Raw genomic sequence first — 20,000 nt, 5'->3', positions numbered from 1 at the left:
GTAGGTCTATCCATTTCTGGAAGAAACTGCCAATGAGCACAAAAAGTGCCGACTCACTTCACACTTTTAAAGAAGGCTTTTAGACTTTGACAATAACAAAACCCTTTCTTATAATCCCCCAAGTGGCGGGGGTGTAAGTTTTAAATTCTTTTTAAATTAACTTGATTGTAATTATATAATAATTTCTTACTATTTTTATGATTATAATTACCGGTACTATTTCTGTTTTGTTTTCATTTTAAATATCCTTTATTGGGGGCCAAATATTAAATTATTGGGACATCATCCTGTTTCTGCTCCAGTTGCTGACATTTAGGATGTACTACAAATACATGTTGGACTCTTGTTCATGTTGAACGAACAGACAGCTTGATTTCCCGCGGACAAATGGAGATTTGACAAACGGACCCCACTGTTCTGCTGCTCTGACAAAGATCATAGTTTCATTTGACTGTATTAAAAATTAAAGACAATTTTCGTTACAGGGTCAATTATTAGACATAGGGTGTCCGCTTAAGAGAGAGCGCAAACAAAAGTGTCCGTCTCTGCTTATGAGAGAGCGCCGCTTACGGAAAGCTGTAAATACATAGTTTGACTGGAAGCTAAAATGGGAAATTGAAAAAAGTGTCAGTCTGTAAGTAGAGCTGTTTGCTTATGAGGGTGTTCGATCAAAGCGGAGAGTTGACTATATAAATCTTTGTTACAGTATCTTACCTTTCCCAGAATGAGAATGTCAGGATGTCAAGGAACTTTTCCTAATTTACTCCTAAACCTGTTAATAAAAAAATACACAAAAATTACCATAATAATGATCTCTTCTGCGAAAAAGGTTCTTATTTTCAAGGATGGCATTTCACACCTCTTTAGATCATTCCCTTCCTTAACAGTGGAAATTGCGCTGATACTGAGATCCCCAAACTCATCAAGGAGCTGCAACAGGCGATATCATAATATTATTAGTAGTATCATGATTGTAAACAGGGTTGAGGCAAGTACCCACCCCCTGTTTTCTGAAGACTGAATGACTAACTCTATAACTTATTGACGATTCTGTGATGAAATTGAAACCTTGTGTTCTTTAAAGTCTCAATCCTGAACTCTGAACCATGCTTATGTTTAAATTTAATATATAACAGGATCCAGCAGCTTGTTCTCTTCTAATCACCTTGAAACTATTAATTTTTATCATATCAAAAACCTCCTTCCAAAGGCACAACAAATAAGATGAGAAACTGGACTTTTCATTACTTGATTCATACAAGGTGATGCAGGATCCATGCCAGTAATCTCTGCAAATGCTTCACACATTTCTTGTCTTGACAAGTGAGGCAAAGAACTAACAAGGATCTAAAACAGATAGCAAATAAATTGTATTCAAAACAGCACTTGACAACTGAATTAACGGAATGAACAGCAGGATTGCTTATGCACCAGTTGTGGTCCACTGCTTTTTTAGGTTTGCGCATGCGCCATGATTTCTTGTGCTGAAGGGTATAACCATTACATTGTATAGTGGAAAAAGAAAGTTTGTGGAGCGTTTTTAGCTGCTGTTTCTCTTTCCTCCCCCATTTTTCCACCGTTCTTATCAATGTAACAGGTGCATATCCCCCATGCAACAGGGGCTCATGGCTGTGTAATTCCAGGATTCCCAGCCAAAGGAGCAGACTCCAGCTAGGAGCTGGCTGCCATTAATGGGAGTTCCTGGAAGTCTCAGGTACTGAACCTCCACTTAGCAACAGAGTTGTTAGGCTATTACACCATTAGAACGAGTTTCAATCGAGTGTTGTGAAACCAAAACCAAAGTAATTACTTTGGCCGATCAAAACACAATCAAAAAGGACGAAGACAATCCAGCAAACCAATCAAAACTCGGAATAATTACACGAAGCCGACACAAAGTGTGAGAAAATGTGCACGCGCGAGCCACGATTGGTTTTGGTTTCACTTCTGATTGGTTGAAAAAGTGGAACAAGAACTTTGAACCAATCACTGAGTGACACTCAATTAAAAACCGCTCTATGGTTCATTTGGCAAAAACCTACAGCCCAGGCTGTGAGTTACAATACAGGTTAGCCTCCTGGCCTCAGTTGTTCACAAGATGTATTAGCTCCAATATTACCGTTACACAGTATAAAAATAAGCATAGAAAAATCTCCATTCTTCTTGGCTATGTGAAATGCAGTTTTCAGGTAACACACTGCAGAAAAGAGGTCATTCAGTGCAAAACCAGCTAACAAACTCAGCCATTGTGACAGTTAGACATGTCAGGCACATTTATGCTAACTTTTTGCCTGCCTTTGGTTGAGGACCAATTATTTACCACTGCAAATCTTTGCAGATTAATAGTGCCTAATCCTGTGGATGCATCATGTTCGTGCAACATGATATGTATAATATGCAATTAATTTTTTTTCTTCAACTCAGTCATTGTGATCCGGCTAAGTTGTGGCCACTTTAAGATATGGTTCCTATGATGTACAGTGTACATTGGTGTCCCAGCAACTGTTTAACAGTCATCACAAAACAATTTCATGAATGATCTGCTGCATACCTCAAGAAGTTGCATGTCAGGCTCACATCCACATAAACAGCCAATTTGCTTCTGCAGTTTCTTAGCAAAGTCTATCACTGTATCCTGGCAATCCTTATCAACTGGTTCACCAAGAACAACTCCTTTCCATTTTCCTGACCACGCCGCTTCAAGCTTTTCCAAGAAATTCTGAGAGAAGAATTTTTCACAAAAAGGGAGTAAACAGGAAAAAAACTGGTCCAATAGGAAAATAAGCAGCATCGTCGTTGTTGCATAATTTTTTTTAGACAGTATTATTCTAAATGCAGTGGTCAGTATGCTGATCAACAAGTGTCAGAGGCACATTTACTTTAAAAGTAATCCATTAAAAGAGAAGTGCAAAAAATTGCTGCTATCAACCATCTAATTATCCAGCACTAGGCAACGTAATGATTTGAATGTATCAACGTAGAAAATGGGTTTAGCCATCATGTGTGCAACTTTGGCATGTTAAAAGAAGACTACAAATATGCACTGGTGCAGCTGGACTAGCTAGCACCTGGACTGAACCATGAGGTGCTTTAAACCTATCAACTAGTAAGTTATCAAACCAAAAGGGAACTGAATAACCTATTTGTAAGTAATGAATGGACAGTGGATAAATTATGACATACACTCTACCATTATTTTGTTGCATCTACTAACAGTCGATTATAGGATTTTCTTTGCAACTTCCAAGTTGCTCACCGACCCCTAACTGCGATTATCATTCCAACCTCTCACTCACAGTTCAGACAGCTGTACAATCATGTAGTATACTAGACATTTTTACGTGCTTAAACCTTAGGCCTTGGTTGGCTTAATGTTTCACCTTCATTTTTGTGTCAAGCCTAGTTCTCTTTGCCCACCATTCAGAGGTGCTTTCCACGCTCATGCTCCTGATATTGTTGCTCATAAGGTTGCTAAATTCTTCCATCAAATTGCACTGGAATAGCCTGGTCAGATCCATCACAACATCATCTGACTGCATGAAAAGAAAGCTATCATTGATGTTGATGCTTACATGTAAATGTTTAAAAAAATTGGCTGAAAGTAATTTTTGAAGAGATAACGGTCATGGAGCAGATTCCCAATTGAGCGGTGTTACAGCTCTTGAAGGACACTTAATTACAGCTGTGTGTCCAGAAATGCACTACCAGCTAAATGGATGCACACCAAATTTTGCTATTTAACACAATACAATACATACTTAATAGACCACTCCCCATAGGGCCTTTTCAGGGCCAATGAAACACAATCACGACAGAACAGAACATTCAACAACAACTGTTAAGAATCTAAACTGGCCGGAGACAAGCTAGTTGGCTATTTACAAGTGCAGGTGAGAAGTTGAACCAGGGACTACCAGGAACAAATTCAACCTGTGCTCAGAACATGTCTTAAACGTGGGATCCCCAGATCTCAAGGCAAGCGCCCTAACCACTGGGCGTCGCACTGCCCAGGACAAAGTGTCCAGTAAAATCAAAGCATTTCCAATAATAAGGCAGGTGTTTGTGTTGGGCATATTTTTAGTGAAGGGTAAATGCACCCACACCCACTTCTCTTAACTTGAGAAGCAGAGTTTAGGAGACACTTATATTCCTAGGCAAGAGAGATTAAGTTGGGGAATAGCAAGGGGACCTTTTGCGAGAATCAAAATCGGCATGCATCTTACTGCAAGTACATTTCTAAACTTGCCTGTCACAGAAGGCTTCCCATTATTGGATTTACATTCCTTTGCTTTTTGGCTTGTTTTGCAGTAATGTCATTATGTCATTCTTGAATACGTAGGCCCCCTCCCCCAGGAGTTTCAATCAAATTTGAAGTTGGCAGGTGGTCTGAGTCGAGTAACCGACTTTTGTCAAAATAATGTGAAAATGAATTTGAATCTTATGTTTGAAAGAATCTGTCTTCAATTACTTCAGTTTACGGGAAAAAAGTGAACTAGCAGACGCTTTTGATCGGTTGCCCATTTTTATGTTTTGAAACCACTGCTCCCCCTTGCCAAATTACATCACCTAACCCATTGACTCCTAAGACTTACTCCTTTCTACATTTTACTCTGTCTAATGCCAGACAATTTGACTTGTCAATTTGGGGTATGAATGGGTTAAAGTCAGTCAAAAACTACATACCCATTAACCCACTGACCCCTGAGACTGACACATAATAGATTTTACTCGTCCATGGGGGACGTCCTGGGATATTTGAGGTGTGATGGGTTAAACTCAGTCAAAAAGAGTGAGCTTAACATATTTTACTCGGCAATGAGGAGCAGTTCAGGAATCAATGGGTTTAAGGCACGCACCACACACACCTTAAGTCTCATCTATTGTTGATTCGTGAAACAACTTCATACAACCAGAATAAAAGCATCATCATTTTACACTCTCAATAGGCCACTTTGGGAAATACTATGATAAGTTTTATACTCTTTGTTTGTTCCCCCAAAGTTTGCATGAGCATTGTTTTTGTTTTCTCTTGGGACCATTGTAAGTCCCAAGAGTAACTGGAAACAATGCTTATGCAAAATTTGGGGAAACAAACAAAGAGTATAAAACTTTAAGGTAAAAGCTGTGAAAATTACAAGTCTAAACGTTTTTGATCAATTGATCAAATTGATCAAAAACGTTTAGACTCATAATTTTCACAGCTTTTACCTTAACGTTTATATTCTACTTTTATTGGCAAAAAGTACATAAACAAAGAGTATTATGGTTTTTTTGGAAATGGCCAATGCAACCAAGACAACCAGAGAATTTCATACAACTAAAGTTTATAAAACAATCTTATTGCTTTGCTGAGACTAAAGTGTAAAAACTTGCGCTTTCTCAAATAATAGTCAGTGGTAAAGTGGTGAGTTATTCAATATGTGGGGATTCCCCTGGCGTACATCATTTTCCATGAGTTGATCTTCTCCAGCAGTTGTGTTAATCTTGACCAGCACTGGTTCAGAGCCTGCTCTTATCCTGCAGATTAAAAGTTCTCTTTGTTCAATTCCTGGCAGCTCAACAGTCTCCAAAGTGCACACTGTCCATTCTAAGAATAAAAGTCACTGACAGTTATTTGATAACATTAACAAGACGCCTACAAGGGCGTATCCGTGGAATGCGCAAACAGTTAACACAAATTGTCCAGTTACAGTGAACTTCAAGTACAGGTAGACTTCGGAAAATGGCAAAAGATTACTAGAAAGATACATCTGTGATATAACTTAAAGTTTTTTGTTGTAAAAACTCATTACTGTTACTAAATTTGCAAATGCAAACAACGAAGCCCTATTAGCAGGTTATCAGGATACGGGATCTTTTATTTATTTATTTTTTGGAAGGAGACTTAATTCAAATCCTACAGTTTTACTTGCTTCGTTAACTCCTTTCATCCAAAAATTACAGGATCAGCCTTAAATCATCCGAAAAACTTATTACAAATCACAGTTCAACAACTTATCATCCTGGGCCAGTTGTTCAGAAACTGGGTTTTAAAACGAGTTTTATCCTCTACTCCCAAATGCTGTTCAAGGCTGATATTCAGAAAAACTTTACATTAGAAGAAGTCAATCTTGAAAAACAAAAATAAGCAAAGGAAACTGTGACCAAAAAGTTGAAAACATGAAACAAAAGTTTACGCTAATCCTGGATTAAGGTAATTGGCTTTCGAACAACCGGGCCCTGTAATCGACGTCTCGTTCTGTAATCCTGGTTTAGTTCCTTGCAAACTGTATAAATTTGCCGTGGCGAAGACAAGAAGACAACATCCGTGCTCTATTTCTCTCAAAGCTCAAAAATTCCGTAATTGCGTGTTGTATAGTCCAGTCCAAAGTTCTAATTTTACAATTCCATAATCTTGATTTCAGTAACTTGGTACCAAACGTTCCAAAATAACTTGAAATCTCGTTAAGAAAAATCCTTAAATCCAGTAGTCCAGTCCGGATTGAGATCGCTAAAACTCTCTCTATCATCGATTCAAAACTCAACAAAAGCTACAAGTAGTAAATAGTTCTCAGAAACTACAACAGTTCGTCCTGATTCTACATTCGAGCTGAACAAAAAACCCAAAAAACCCTCGTCATCGTTTCTCGAGAGAACAGACAAACAGCCGAAACTGTTCCGTGCCTGCCCCTTACGGCACTGAAAAAGTACCGTACGTTGTACAATAGTACTTGACCGTAGTCCTTGGCCAAGAAACTAATCTTAGCCAAAAGCCCGAGAAGCGATCAGGATACGGGATAATTAGGTAAAAAAATTGTGGGGATACGGGATTTTTAGTCTGGAGGTAAGGGGGGGGGGGGGGGGGTAGAATTGAGGAGATACGGGATATTTTTTAAAGTAAGAACGCATTGCGTGTGGTAGTGCAGTAACTTGACAGTGTTTTTTTCCATAACTGTCAACTGAGCGGCGTTTTGTTTTTTCCAGGAGATTCAAGTCCTTGCACAATATGTAGCTCTAATAGTACAGGACATTGCTTGGTATCGTAAATCATTACGGTGCCATGGTAGACATCTTTGCTATATACCCTCTAAGAAGACATGTGGTTCAGTAAAATACTAAGCCTAGAACGATTGAAGAAAATAACAGGAAATCGAGAAACATTTGGCTTCAAAGCCGATATGTTGATCATTTACAACTTCTTTTTCACCACAACCTTAAGCGTGTACTCTGAGCTTCTGACACCTTTCCAAGACCAATGTTACTAAATTTTTCCCCTTTCCAGCGGGGTTAGTATCTGGATGGGGGACGTTAAAATATGCGACTTTTGCTGTCAGGAACATACGCCCAAAAATTCTATTTTAACGCTCAAAAATGCGAACAAAGCAAGGTACAGATTTTGCTAGCCTGCTTTATGCAAAACAAATATTGACGAAAAAGTAAATAAATATTAACATGTAGTTTTTAAGGAGAGCAGAAGGAACTTTTAGGAAGTGTCGATCGAGAATAAAACAATTTGCCATCAGCGAAAAACATTTCGGGAGATTTTTGTTACGTTCCATCAGAGTTCAATTTTTCTATCGTACTTTTGGTCATACAAGTAAAATCGCAAAATCGGAAGTGACATCGATTTTAGCGGCCGCCTGTGATCAAGTTATACCTTGCGTGTTTACTGACAACTCACGAAACAAAGGATACATCTGTGACAAAATGACGGCATAACACCTGGTTTTTGTTAGTGCGTTTTTTTTTCTTTCAAGTGTTATAAAGTTCGACAAGATCTATGTGCGAATTTAACATAAAGATCGCAATCGTTGATGCTAGTCCAAGTGTTAGCTGAAGTTAAGCTCCTCCGAATGAGGTTAGTACTTGGATGGGGGACGGCTGCGAAGTCCCCGTGACGCAACCTCGTTCCCAGGGTCTCTCTTCTCTGCCTCCATTGTCGTTGAGAGAAGACCCTGGTTCACGCTGGTCACGTGGCACTTGTCGACAAACATTTTTCCACTAGGGTAGTGTTTTCGTTATATTTTGATCCCGCAACCGCACCTGGGCGAAAAAATATTCGTTTAAGAAGGCATTTCTAAAATAAAAAGGTCAAAAGAGCTGATGTTATATTCCAAAAGGAGATGAATTCCCACAAAAGCGGTCAAACTAAAAGCAAGAGCTTTTGTGATCGACAAGACGACTTCAATGTCGAGCGGCGATTGACGTTCGCTTTAAAAAAAATTAATTTCGTTAGTAGCCAAAGTTGCTTCTTCAGAACAAACACTAACATAAAAGAATACACCAAACACTACGTTTGCTTGATAAAAATGTCTCTTTTATTTTACTGCGACTAAAAATATACACGCTATTAAAGCGCGGTGCAGTGGTAAAAAAAATCTTAACGACATCGACAATTTACACGAAGTTGTTGAAATATAAATATCATAAGTTAAACTGTCAACTCGCTGTACAAGATTACGACCTTAGCAATCACGTTGTTTAACTTTCGAAAGAAAAACGAAAATCAAAGAACAAAATGAAATACCTGCACATGCTAATACAGTTTGATTTGATGGATTTGAGGTCGATATGTGACTCGAGAACTTAAATAACAACACACCGGCTGATCACTGAACATGTTTGTTTTCCATGGATAACCGTTTCGCTTGTTTTCGTGCACGACAAAATCTTCTTTCCTTTAAAATTGTCGCAAACTATTAGCATTCTTCGTTGATCCGGACCTTCACACGGATGAAAACTTGAATAACGTGAGGATATTTTCTGTGGCGTCTGATCGATTTGACCACAACTTTTTTTCTTTCACATCGGGTTCCATATGTGTAGTACATAAAATACTGCTGTCAAACGTTTTGTCAATGGTTATCTGGCCACAAAATCAATTGCGTGCTGATTCCCTTCTTTGCAATGTCAACAAAGCCTACATTGCCACCCATCCCCTAACACACATTTCGCCAACCTCCCAGATTCTGGGAGACACGTGACCAGCGTGAACCAGGGTCTTCTCTCAACGACAATGGAGGCAGAGAAGAGAGACCCTGGGAACGAGGTTGCCCGTGACGGCGATAGCTAATTCGTTTTTTTTAAACTTGATTTCATTTTTTATCTTGTTTGGCCGTTCAAAGCTATTTTCTTATTTTCTTTCTACGTCAAAACGGCGAACAAACTGGTTCCCAAGAAATATTGGAGTACGTATTCGTTCTATGCAAAATGCTTCTAATGAAGTATTCGTTGTATGCAAAATAATAATGTTCACAGTGGAACACACAAGTACGAAGCAAGATCTAGAAATAACGTAGAAAATTCTCCTTGCCTTTAAAGCTTGCCTTTCTCAAAGAAAAAGCATCTATCCACTTTATCGAATAGTTTAATACTGAAACAATCATGGCGGGCGGAAAGATTCTATTATAAATGTTTGCTTTCACCATTCTGACGGAAGTGTGTCACGGTGGCCGAGTGGTCTAACGCGCTAGCAGAGAAAAATCGTGATGGCTCGGGAAGTATAGGAGTTCTCCTCGGGGCAGGGAAGTTGGGAAATACCGTAGGGAATATAAATCAGTCCACCCGATCGGAGATTAATTCAATATCCGTGGGGTATGCACATTTGTGACTACCAACAAAAAAAAGATTCCAGCCCAGTTTTAAGACGTGGATGCCTTCGGCATTCCACGTAATTATTCATCATAACTGGTTTTAGGTTTCTGGGCAAAGAAAGTACTGGCATGACCTGTGTAAAAACCAATTTATCGTACAGCCCCACAAAAAGAGCCACAATCCAAGACAAATGAATTGGGACACTGAAGCAAATTTATTTGAATATGCCAGAAAACTATGCTTCACGTAAAAATGTTATATTTATATTTATCTTTCAGCTCCCTAATTTAATGCTGAAAATGCAAGTGTTCGTCATGTCAACTCCAATGAGCTCATTTGGCTCAAAATGAAGAGGGGAAAGGTGATGTAATATAAGGAGATAGTGAAGAAAGACAATTTTAGGTAGGGCTGTCCAAGCTGGGTTTACAGGAAGGCATTAACTACTTCCATGATTTCCTGGGTCAAGGGTAACCATGTTCAGCAGTATAACATAACACCAGCCCCTTTGACAGGTTTAGCACAGAGATTTTCTTTCCAAAATAACAAAAGTAAGGTTGGAGCACCCCGAGAAAAACCTCTAGGGTCAGCCAAAGTAGACCAACAAAGTCAACAAACAAATGACGTCGAGTCTGGGAGTTAAGTCCAGTGGCCATGTTGGACAGCAAGTGCTCTGACCACTTTCTCTTCATATCAGAAACAGCACATATTCTGAACACCATAATGTTCATGTCAGGTCTTTTCTTATATTTGTACACATGATAACATAGTTACTAAACCATGGATAAATCTCTGAGTCAACAAATCTTACCTTTTGGAATTTTCTGTAAAAGAGCCATTTCTTCAACAGTAAATCTATGTGAAGATGATTCCACACTGTTGTTTGAAAGTGAGTTAAACTTCATCACATTACGGATCTTCACCAGCTCATCTAACTTGGAAGGAACTTCAGGAGTTATTGAAGTAGATGAGCTTGTGTTAAGTGACAAGGACGAAAATTCCTTTACAAGGTGAGTGATTTCTCCACCGTTTTCCTGGGGAGGAATAAATGTGCAACTACAGTGGCTGTTAGATTAAAACAATAGACTGAAATAAAATTAGGGAGCTTAAGCAATGACAACGGCGACGGCAACGAGAACGTCATCTCAAAATATAAATTTGCGTTATTTTAATCACTTCGTGACTATTTCAACGTTTTTAATATGACAAGGGTGTGGTAATTCCTCAAAGATGACACCAGTCGGAACGGCACTCAATTTTAGGAGAGAAAATGAAAATTTATCTTCAAGTGCTGACGTTCTTCATAAAACCAAAAACTTGGCTATTTCACGTTGTTGTTTTGCTGACGACGGCAACGAAATGGACAAAAGTGAAAAACGCACGTGCAGGGCATGCAAAGCTATTGTTTTTACCCTCTAAATATGCAAATTTGTGACGTTCTCGTTGCCGTCGCTGTTGTCGTTGCTTAAGCTCCCTATTATGTTTGTTCATACGACTCCAAATGAAACATCCCCATACAAAAACTACCGAGCCAGTCTACAAAACTGACTGAAAAAATTCCAGTTTAAGCAGGAACATGGCTTTCTGACTTCATCCAGCACCAACGTATTATTTAAGGTCTACGCACTCATTTCTAGACAGTTGGCTTTCAGCTCTTGTGGTGCACCTGTTTAACTCTTCCTGAAAGCAAGAGTTTGTTTCATAAGCATCATCATCATTATCAACAACTGGTGCCGATGCCATCAAGGGTTGTGCAGCCAACAAACCCTGCACTCCTAATAATATTGCAAGCTAGTCGCAGTGCTCGACTTTCAGGAAAAAACCTTGGCTAGACTAAGAGTATGCGTAACTTTACTTTTATTATGAAAAGGTGAATCCAGGCTGCCGCTGACCAGTGACAATCAACGTTGAAATCGGTTCATGTGTTACAGCATCGCCTTTACAAGAGTTCACACGACTTTACTTAAGGAAAAGGTCAAACATGGTATACAACAAATACAAAGACATGTACACCTTATAACCACTTTTAATGTTGCAATTTAGTTATTTTGGAATTGTCAGAAAAAAACATACACTTGTTGAAAAACAATGGGATGTTTCTTTCACTTCTTTGTAAAAAGTGAGGGCTGCATTCTAACAAGCATTTTTAAAGTGTATTAAGCCTGTATGGACACCTGTATCAAGGTAAAATGTAAGCGAGGCCAAGCCGAAAATCAGAGCACGTAAAGGCGTTGTTACGCTGGGCAATATTTTGTGCAACTTGCCTTGCAACGCCATTGCAAGACAAGTTGCATGAATCATTGCCTAATGTAACACACCTTGTAACGGTCAAAAGCATTGCAAGATAAGTAGCACAAAAACAATTAAAGTGTAACAGCGCCTTTAAACAACTTGTTTCGTAATGTGAGAAAATTTGTAGAAATGGCATTGCAAGAGAAAAGTTGAACAAAGGAATTGCACAGTGTAACACTGCCTTAAAGTGCGTCGGATATTAAATTGTATATTCCCTTGTTTTGGCATTTAAATAATTTGCGACATTTGTGACAGTGGTACATTTTTTTCAAATTTTCTTAACATGATTCATCATGAACAACATTTTCATTTCTTTCACATTATTTCTGAGAATTACAGTTGTCAATGGAAAAATGGCTATGGTACATACGAAAGCTAGAAACCAATTCTATTACTGAGTAAACACAAGGCATACTGGTGTACATGCAAGTACATGGTCATAACATTTAGTTTGTTTATGTATTTTAAAGTTGTAAGGCTTTTTCTGTATTCAAAATCTATTATGTACACTTCCCAAATAAAATTAAAAGTTTTTAGAAAAATCTTGGATGTCGCTTCTGCAATGAAGTTAATGAAAGATGCAGATTTCAGTTTGCGTTTCCTTAAAAATGTAAACACCATTTTCAAAGGCAACATGCATTAAAGCGTGAAGTATAGTCCGCTATTATTATTAAAAAAAAAAAAAAAAAAAAAAAAAATTGTCCGCTATTGGACATTCATTGCAATAACATTTGAAAAATTAAAAAATAATAATTAATATATAACATAAAAACCTTGGCAGCCAGGCTGGTGACTAAGTGTAAAAATAGTTGCCAGTGAATCAAATTCAGTCGCATTAGCGACCTCAGCGGTCGCAACGTCGCGCACAATAGGGAGTTTAAGAAACGACGACGGCTACGACTACGACATCGCCACAAAACTATCCAACTATTGACGACAACGTAAGCATGCAACAGAGAATCTTTTAATCTCTATTTTCACCCTGAAACCGCTCGTACCAGTTTATTTTTAGGATACGTCGCCCATATTGTAGGACGTAAACGAGACTGAATAATCGCGAAAGACTTATGATAAAGCAAAGTTGTGTTTTGAGGTAACGTTTTCGTCAACCGTCGCCGTCAAAGATCTTAAACTCCCTAATACATGGCTTCTGCACTGCTGATCTGACTTAACTACAGTTGCTATTGACAGGCATCATCCACCTCTTTGGGCCTACCATGGGTGCTTTATACAATGTAACTAAAAGGATGGGTCTTTGGCAGGGTGGCAGCTTGCTTCAAGCAACGGCTTAAGACTATTGATGAACATAAATGCCCAAAGACGTCAGTTTAAGATCCTGCAGTTGTGTGCCTAACTATTGTTGAGAAGACTACTAAGCTCATAGACTAAACCTTATTACATTTTCTTTTAACTAAATATTAATAATAATTAATACATACACGAGTCGATGGGAAGGCACCTGCTAGATCCTTTGTTATTCTCCTAAAATAAAAAGAGAAAACAAGACATTTGAAGAGATAATTAAAATGACAATGCTGGAAAAAAAAACTGAACAATCATGAAGATACAGTTAACATCAAGTGAAGCTATGATCCTCGCAGTTATGAACCCAATTTTTGCAATTGCGTAAAGAAGCCTGAAAAATTCAGGACTTCAACGGGGTTTGAACCTGTGACTTCGCGATACCGGTGCGACGCTCTAATCAACTGAGCTATGAAGCCATTGACGTTGGGAGCTGGTCATTTGTGGGTTCCAATATTCCCGTGAAGAATGAATCAACGATGAAATGGTGGATATGAAATCAAGTGAAGCATGCGCTTTAGTACATCTGCAAGTAGATTGCCACCTTTTGACAATAATTTCAGTCCAAGCAGTATAACAGGACAAAGGTCAACTCAATCTAATTTAAAGGCCTAGCTACCACAGGTCGCCTGTAACTCAATGGCATGGTGCAATGAGAGGTACTCAAGTTTTTTTTAAGTATCCCTTCATAAATCATAACTGATTAAATGCTGGTGGGTGATGGTTGAGTTGGCAAACAAGGAAAGAGGAAAGGATTGGCTCATTATGGACACTCTTACTTGATTCTCTTTCCTGTGCTTGTCAAAGCCTGATGTCTGAGAGTGACTGACATGGATAAGTTCAAATAGTACATAGCACATCCCGCTGCTGCTCTGCCAAGACAGAATGCAAGGCCTTTGCAAATGTCTGAGAATTGAGAAGCTGGAGGACAAGCTGTGCAGAGATCAAATGCCTCCTTCCAGTGCTTGATGACTTGATCAAGCCACGCTGGAGCTAGATAACAATAATTGCAAGAAGTCATTGATAGATTACGAGGGAACACGCAAGTCCTAACGGGTAGTGGAAAGCACTTGAAAATTAGAAATTCAGATGCCACTTCGGACACCAAAAGCTGTTTGCAGGTTACTATATTTCTTCAAGATTTTAAATTCTCAACACCATTCTGAGTAGCTCAGGATTGCATTTAAAATTTATTTCTTAAGCATCTTTGTAGTGAGTCAAGTTTCTCACTAAGGACTTGTTTTCCTACACCTTGAGAGCCTGCTTTGTATGAAACCAACAAAGCATTTCGAAATGAGTAATTCATGCGTTCACATGCTATCTTATTCTTTCTGTTGCTATCAGGATACATGTACACTTTTCATGATCACACAGAGAGGCTCATGTCTTAGCTGTGCTCTTCAAATAAATCTATAAAGCATAGTACATGTACATACATTATACATTGTATTGTACTTACAGTAAACACAGAAATGAGATCAAATAATAATAATAATTATTATTATTATTATTCAGGCTTCCTGTCCCCAAGGACCCTACCTTTCAGATAATGCAACACAACAATTTGTTGACTTAAAAATAAGGAAATGGAAACTTCTCAAAATTACCTCTTTTGTCAACACTCATTTTCCTAGATGACTTGACACGCCCAGACACACTCCTACACCCCTTTGGTTTCTGCTGAATTACTTCATCTGAATCATCACATTCCATGTCAGTTTCCTGCACTTTCTTTCTTCTTCCTCTGCTCTTGGTTCTTGAAGATGTTGGTCTGGTGTTATTCTCATGATATGCTTCATCTAAAGGTTTTGAGCTTTTACCTCTTCGACTTAAACCTCTCCTGGGTTTTTCAATCTCATCTTCAACTGGTGCAGCTACTGGACAATCTTCCTTCAATTCAGTGTCTTCACTTGAAGTGTTTTTAACTTTAACTGGATGTTTAGCAAACCAGTGAAAATCAGCAAAAATGTCCCTGACATTTCCTTTGTTAAGCAGCAAGACTGTTACACCAGAGAGGTAAAGAAAGTATGCTTTCAGATGGAGCAAGCACACTGGGATATATCCAAAAACACCCTCAGCACTGGCTAGGGTTTCTATGGCTTTTGAAAGTTCACTATTGGCTTCTTCAACCTTTCCATTCAACAGGAACTGCTCTGCTTTCAAGCACTGCAGCATCAGATGATGTTGACTGAACATCACACCAACTAAATGGTTTTTCACAAGCTCAGGGTCTTTTTGCTTCTTTCCCTTTGCTGACTTTGCTTTCCCTTTCTTTTGCATTCCATTCAATCGGTTCTCACTTGATTGAGCACCTCCCTTACCACACAGATGCAGACTGACATCAAGTTTATCAAGACATCTCGTCATCCTAGTTTGAGCACTTAAGCAAACTGTCTCAGCTATGTCTAACGCATGCATTGATTGTTCAAGTCTTGAGAGTGATACTAAATACCCAGAGAGACAGGTGCAGTACTTGATAATGATCGTGTGAAGGGCTGTATCACTACAGTTGACACATTTGCATGACTCTGGATGCCCAATAAACTCTGGTTCTTCAATGGATTCTTCAGCAAGTTCGGAATCAATGGATGCTCTCAAAACAGGTTGCAGGATTCCTTTAAGCTGTTCAAGCCGCTTTTGACATTTCTCTTTTTTTCCTTGCTTTAGTTCCAACTGTGCAATGTTGACAAGAAAATCTGAAATCCTTAAAAAAATTATAGGGATTTTAAACAGTGATGCCATGAATGCCACTGGAAACGTCAAAATTGCAACTGAACACCTTTGAATAAAATTCGTTCTTTGTGATAATCAGCTATTTTACGTTTGTCTCAAGGTGTGGTCACTTGTGTTGCTCTTCTGCGGGAAATCGAAATGACCTACATGTACATGTACCATGCATGCTGCACATAAACACTGTTTGATTGTTTTTTCATCGGTCAAATCTATTGTTTAGTGCAGTTGCTTTAGTTCCATGGTATCCACAAACAGAGGAAACAAGTAATCAAAAATGTGCATGCCTCAGCATACATGTACTGCAACTGTAGGATGACCCCTGATGAAAACATCTTGAGGACCTTTTAAGATCTCCACAGAGAACTTAAAGGATACTGAGGATAAACATTAGGAACCTCAAAATAGTTTGCCAAATTAAACCACAATTCATGAAGTTACTTTATTAAACTGAAACTTTGTAGAATCTACATTCTTTTCCATACAATAATGTTAATAATCATGACTCGAGAATATAACTGATTATACAGAGGACTTCATAATACAGTTTCTTTGTTGAGATTTCATTATACCTGTGCGATAGGCAAAAGTGCCAGGCCAGAGAGAGCCCATCAATAAACTGCCTGAATGCTTCCCTCACTGCACCCTGATGAAAATATAGCTGGCCAACATGTAAGAGTGAGGACAAGAGGTCATCTAGGAGTGACAAATGAAAAAGACTCTGGGTATGGCTTGAGGGAATCAAAGACCCTTCTCCTGCAAAATAAAGCAAAAAAACTGATAAAAATCCTGTAACATCGGCATTGTTTGTCATTGTCAATTACATTATATTGCCATTGTCATGTGTCCATTGCAGGGGACATTTCCCTACTTACTTTCCATGACATCCTTAATGAATTAAATATTCAACTACATTTAGCACAAAAGAACTGGAACCTTTTTTTTTTTCCAAAAAAAAAAAATTGGTGGTGAAAGGCAAACACACAAAATCATTTCAAATTTGCAATTGTAAAAAAAGAAATGAGGCTTTGGAAAGACTTTGATATACATCCTTTTGATAAAATTCAAATCTTCCACTGTACCTTGGCCATTTTGTTTTTGATTGTCCTTCTTTTTGCTAACACTGAAAGTGTCTTCCCCAAACACCTCCTCCACCACGCGACTCAGTTTATAAAAACCATCCAAAGCACTCTCCAAAGGAGTCACAGAACCAAGACCAGGATCTTCAAGAAAGGAAAAAATTATCAAGGGTCACATACATCAAGAATCACCAACTGCCTTGGGTATTGCTAACTGGGCTTTCATGGTGCAATCATTATTATAAGGTGCGGTTACACGGGGCACTTTCACCACCGTCACGGTAAATAACCCTTTTACCACGGAAAACTGTATTTATTGCGTGTGACCTGACATTCCCCAAGACAAATTTCCTGTGGTAAACTTCCATGGATACATCAAAAAGATCAGACAAAGCATGTGGTAAGTTGGAAGGGTGTTTTGATGCCTGAGGAACAAGAGCCAATCACAATGCTGATCAAGTTGTGATCAAGTTTCCCACCAATGAACTGTGTGAGATTTCTTTTTACCTTGGTTATCCTTGTAACGTGTGGCCGCTGGTTAACACGGTATACTTAAACCAAAGCGTGATGCACCTCAGGATAATTTACCATGGTGTGTACAACGGCACCTATTGCACCATGAAAACCCAGTTAGCAATGCCCAAGAAAAAAGTGCCATGAACTGACCCTTCATCTGAAATGTTAACCACCTGAAGGAAGGAAGGAGGGAAGGAAGGAAGGAAGGAAGGAAGGAAGGAGCCTACTGCAAACCTTAGTACCTACTTGAAGGAGGAGGAATAGAGGAAGACCTAAGAGTGGTATCTTGAAAGCCAAAGTTAACACTAATGAACATAAAAGAATCATGTTACTTATGTACAGTGTGTACTCCCAAGAAACTTTTCCCCAAAAACATTTAGGGATGGTTGTAGTCTCAACAAAAAGCTTTAAATTCAAAATTTTAAAGCATTCAACAGGAAAAGGGGAGTATAAGAGGAAAGGCTGGAGAAAGACTCAAAACTATGATATTGTTGTAAACTCTTCTATAGATGTTGCAATGTTTTTTAATGATAGCTTCATGACCACTGTCATTATGTTTTTGTTGCCTGATTATTAGAGGCACTTGGGGTATCTATCTAGATATAGTAATATAATTTATTGCCATCTCACAATTTTTTCCCAGTTCCAATTGGCTATCTGTATAAGTACTAGGGTTAATTTGAGTACTACATACCAGATGTAACAGTCAACATGTGATGTTTGCCAGGGAGAACAGAGTATTTTGCACAAAGTGATTTCAATCTAGCCTTTATCAAGTGACTCTTGTAAGACTTGTGTGTCAGGGCACCACTCTGAAGCACTTCTTTCAGGCAGTTCTCACCCTCGGAAAACTAGTATGAAATATACATACGCAGTTGAGAGAACAAAGCAAAACACAGTAACAGACATTAATTTAATTTATAGATCTAGAATGAGCATAGTGTAGTGTTTTTCTCAGCCTGCGAAGGAAGAGATAAATTAATGATTTTCTCCTTGAGGAAGCTTTTATGTGCAGTGCACACAGTCACAAATTGTTGGATCACTTACCGGTGGTCGCATTTAAGTTATCCAAGTCACTACAGACAATTTTTATGCCTATAACTGCCTGCAAAATCGCATTACCAGTATCTTACTGTACTTTTTTGCACAAGCCCATAATACCGTTCCTTTTGGAAGGTTCTTTGCATAAAACAATGGATAACCAGTTCAATGAAGCACAGCAAGTCCAATGAGTGAATGGCCCATCATTTTACAAAAGCTTAAAGGATGGTGCTAAGCTACTTAATTCAAACATATTCTTGTGTGGTTTATGAATATGCAGGAAAAGCAGACCTGAATAAGAGTTATTGAAATCCAAAAAGGAAGTTAGGGGTAACCACCCATTTTTCAAAGATAATATTAATCAACAATATTTGCCAAAAGACTAAAAATACAAAGCAATGTACATGTATGGCATTCTTTTCCAAACTGAAGCTTAATTAATGATCACTGACAAATGTATGGTTACCCACAATTTTCATTTGCTAAAGTTCTGCTTTCTCCATATGGTTTTAAACAGTCTAAAATACCCCTGTATCCCATAGAAAACCCGAGTATCTCAAGATGCACAGATCGAATAAAATGCACAATAACAATAGTAGGCACTGTCCTTAACACATATCTACATGTACTATCAGTAGCCTGTCCACATTATCTGATTCATTGTAAACAGTACTTATACATTATACAACCAGGGGTTTCGATAAAATACAAAGTTGGCAGATGATTTGAGAAGGGTAACCAACTAATTAAAATTAATGTCAGTCTTATATTTGAAAGAATCTGTCTGTAATTAATTTCAATTTAAGCCGGGAAAAAGTAGCCAACTTCTCTGATTGAAGTAGCCGATGTCTGCTTTTCTTCAGCTGTATGTATTTATTGAAACCACTGACAACTGAAACATCACCAGGCCTTTGTGTGCTGCATAACAAGGATGTATTTCAAAGACATTCTCACCTTGCCTGACAACAACAGGAAGTGGCTCTTAGCGAGCAAGAACTGAACTTGAGTAATGTCACTTGACTCAAAGTTATCAAGCATTTCACTGGCATTGCGGAGCAGAAAACTTGCATGATGAATATTAAGCACTTCACACATGGTATGAACAGCTTCACTCAAGGCACATACTCCAGTTTCCAAAATACTGGTGCTGCCAATTGCTTTAGAGAGGATGCTTGCCATGTGAAGAGCACATGTTTTCTTTACTGGCTGCAGGTAAAACAGGGATGTTCATGTAAGATATCAAAACAGCAATAAAAATATTGATACTATTCTTTTTCCCTAACATGTGATGACACTTTGAACCAGGAAAAAATGAACCATAACATACATGTATAGAACAATACGGTTGTGGGTGAAACTAAATTTGAGAGAAAATCCTTGAAACCATGTTGATTTACAGGTATCATTGTCACCATAATTATAATAAATTATGGATATTTTAAACATGCAGTTTCCAAAAAAGCCTAAAAA

The 20,000-nt window shown here is 38.4% G+C and overlaps 1 protein-coding gene across 1 annotated transcript in view; it reads right to left on the bottom strand.

The window, feature by feature from the left end:
• Nucleotides 1–20,000, bottom strand: part of LOC137967458 (separin-like) — a 32,037-nt gene that overhangs the window by 305 nt on the left and 11,732 nt on the right. Inside the window, exons 9-22 of the mRNA XM_068813978.1 lie at nucleotides 19,485–19,736; nucleotides 18,184–18,340; nucleotides 16,977–17,117; nucleotides 16,467–16,650; nucleotides 14,772–15,868; nucleotides 13,944–14,157; nucleotides 13,302–13,344; nucleotides 10,382–10,604; nucleotides 5,442–5,587; nucleotides 3,381–3,533; nucleotides 2,552–2,719; nucleotides 1,249–1,347; nucleotides 860–930; nucleotides 715–772 (exon numbers count right to left, since the gene is read on the bottom strand). Coding sequence (XP_068670079.1) covers nucleotides 742–772; nucleotides 860–930; nucleotides 1,249–1,347; nucleotides 2,552–2,719; nucleotides 3,381–3,533; nucleotides 5,442–5,587; nucleotides 10,382–10,604; nucleotides 13,302–13,344; nucleotides 13,944–14,157; nucleotides 14,772–15,868; nucleotides 16,467–16,650; nucleotides 16,977–17,117; nucleotides 18,184–18,340; nucleotides 19,485–19,736 — 2,979 coding nt within the window. The 3' untranslated portion in view covers nucleotides 715–741. The remainder of the gene's footprint in view (nucleotides 1–714; nucleotides 773–859; nucleotides 931–1,248; nucleotides 1,348–2,551; nucleotides 2,720–3,380; nucleotides 3,534–5,441; nucleotides 5,588–10,381; nucleotides 10,605–13,301; nucleotides 13,345–13,943; nucleotides 14,158–14,771; nucleotides 15,869–16,466; nucleotides 16,651–16,976; nucleotides 17,118–18,183; nucleotides 18,341–19,484; nucleotides 19,737–20,000) is intronic.

This window comes from Montipora foliosa, chromosome 8, assembly GCF_036669935.1.
Source record: "Montipora foliosa isolate CH-2021 chromosome 8, ASM3666993v2, whole genome shotgun sequence".
Lineage (NCBI taxonomy): Eukaryota > Metazoa > Cnidaria > Anthozoa > Scleractinia > Acroporidae > Montipora > Montipora foliosa.
This window is presented reverse-complemented; position numbering and strand designations above follow the sequence as displayed.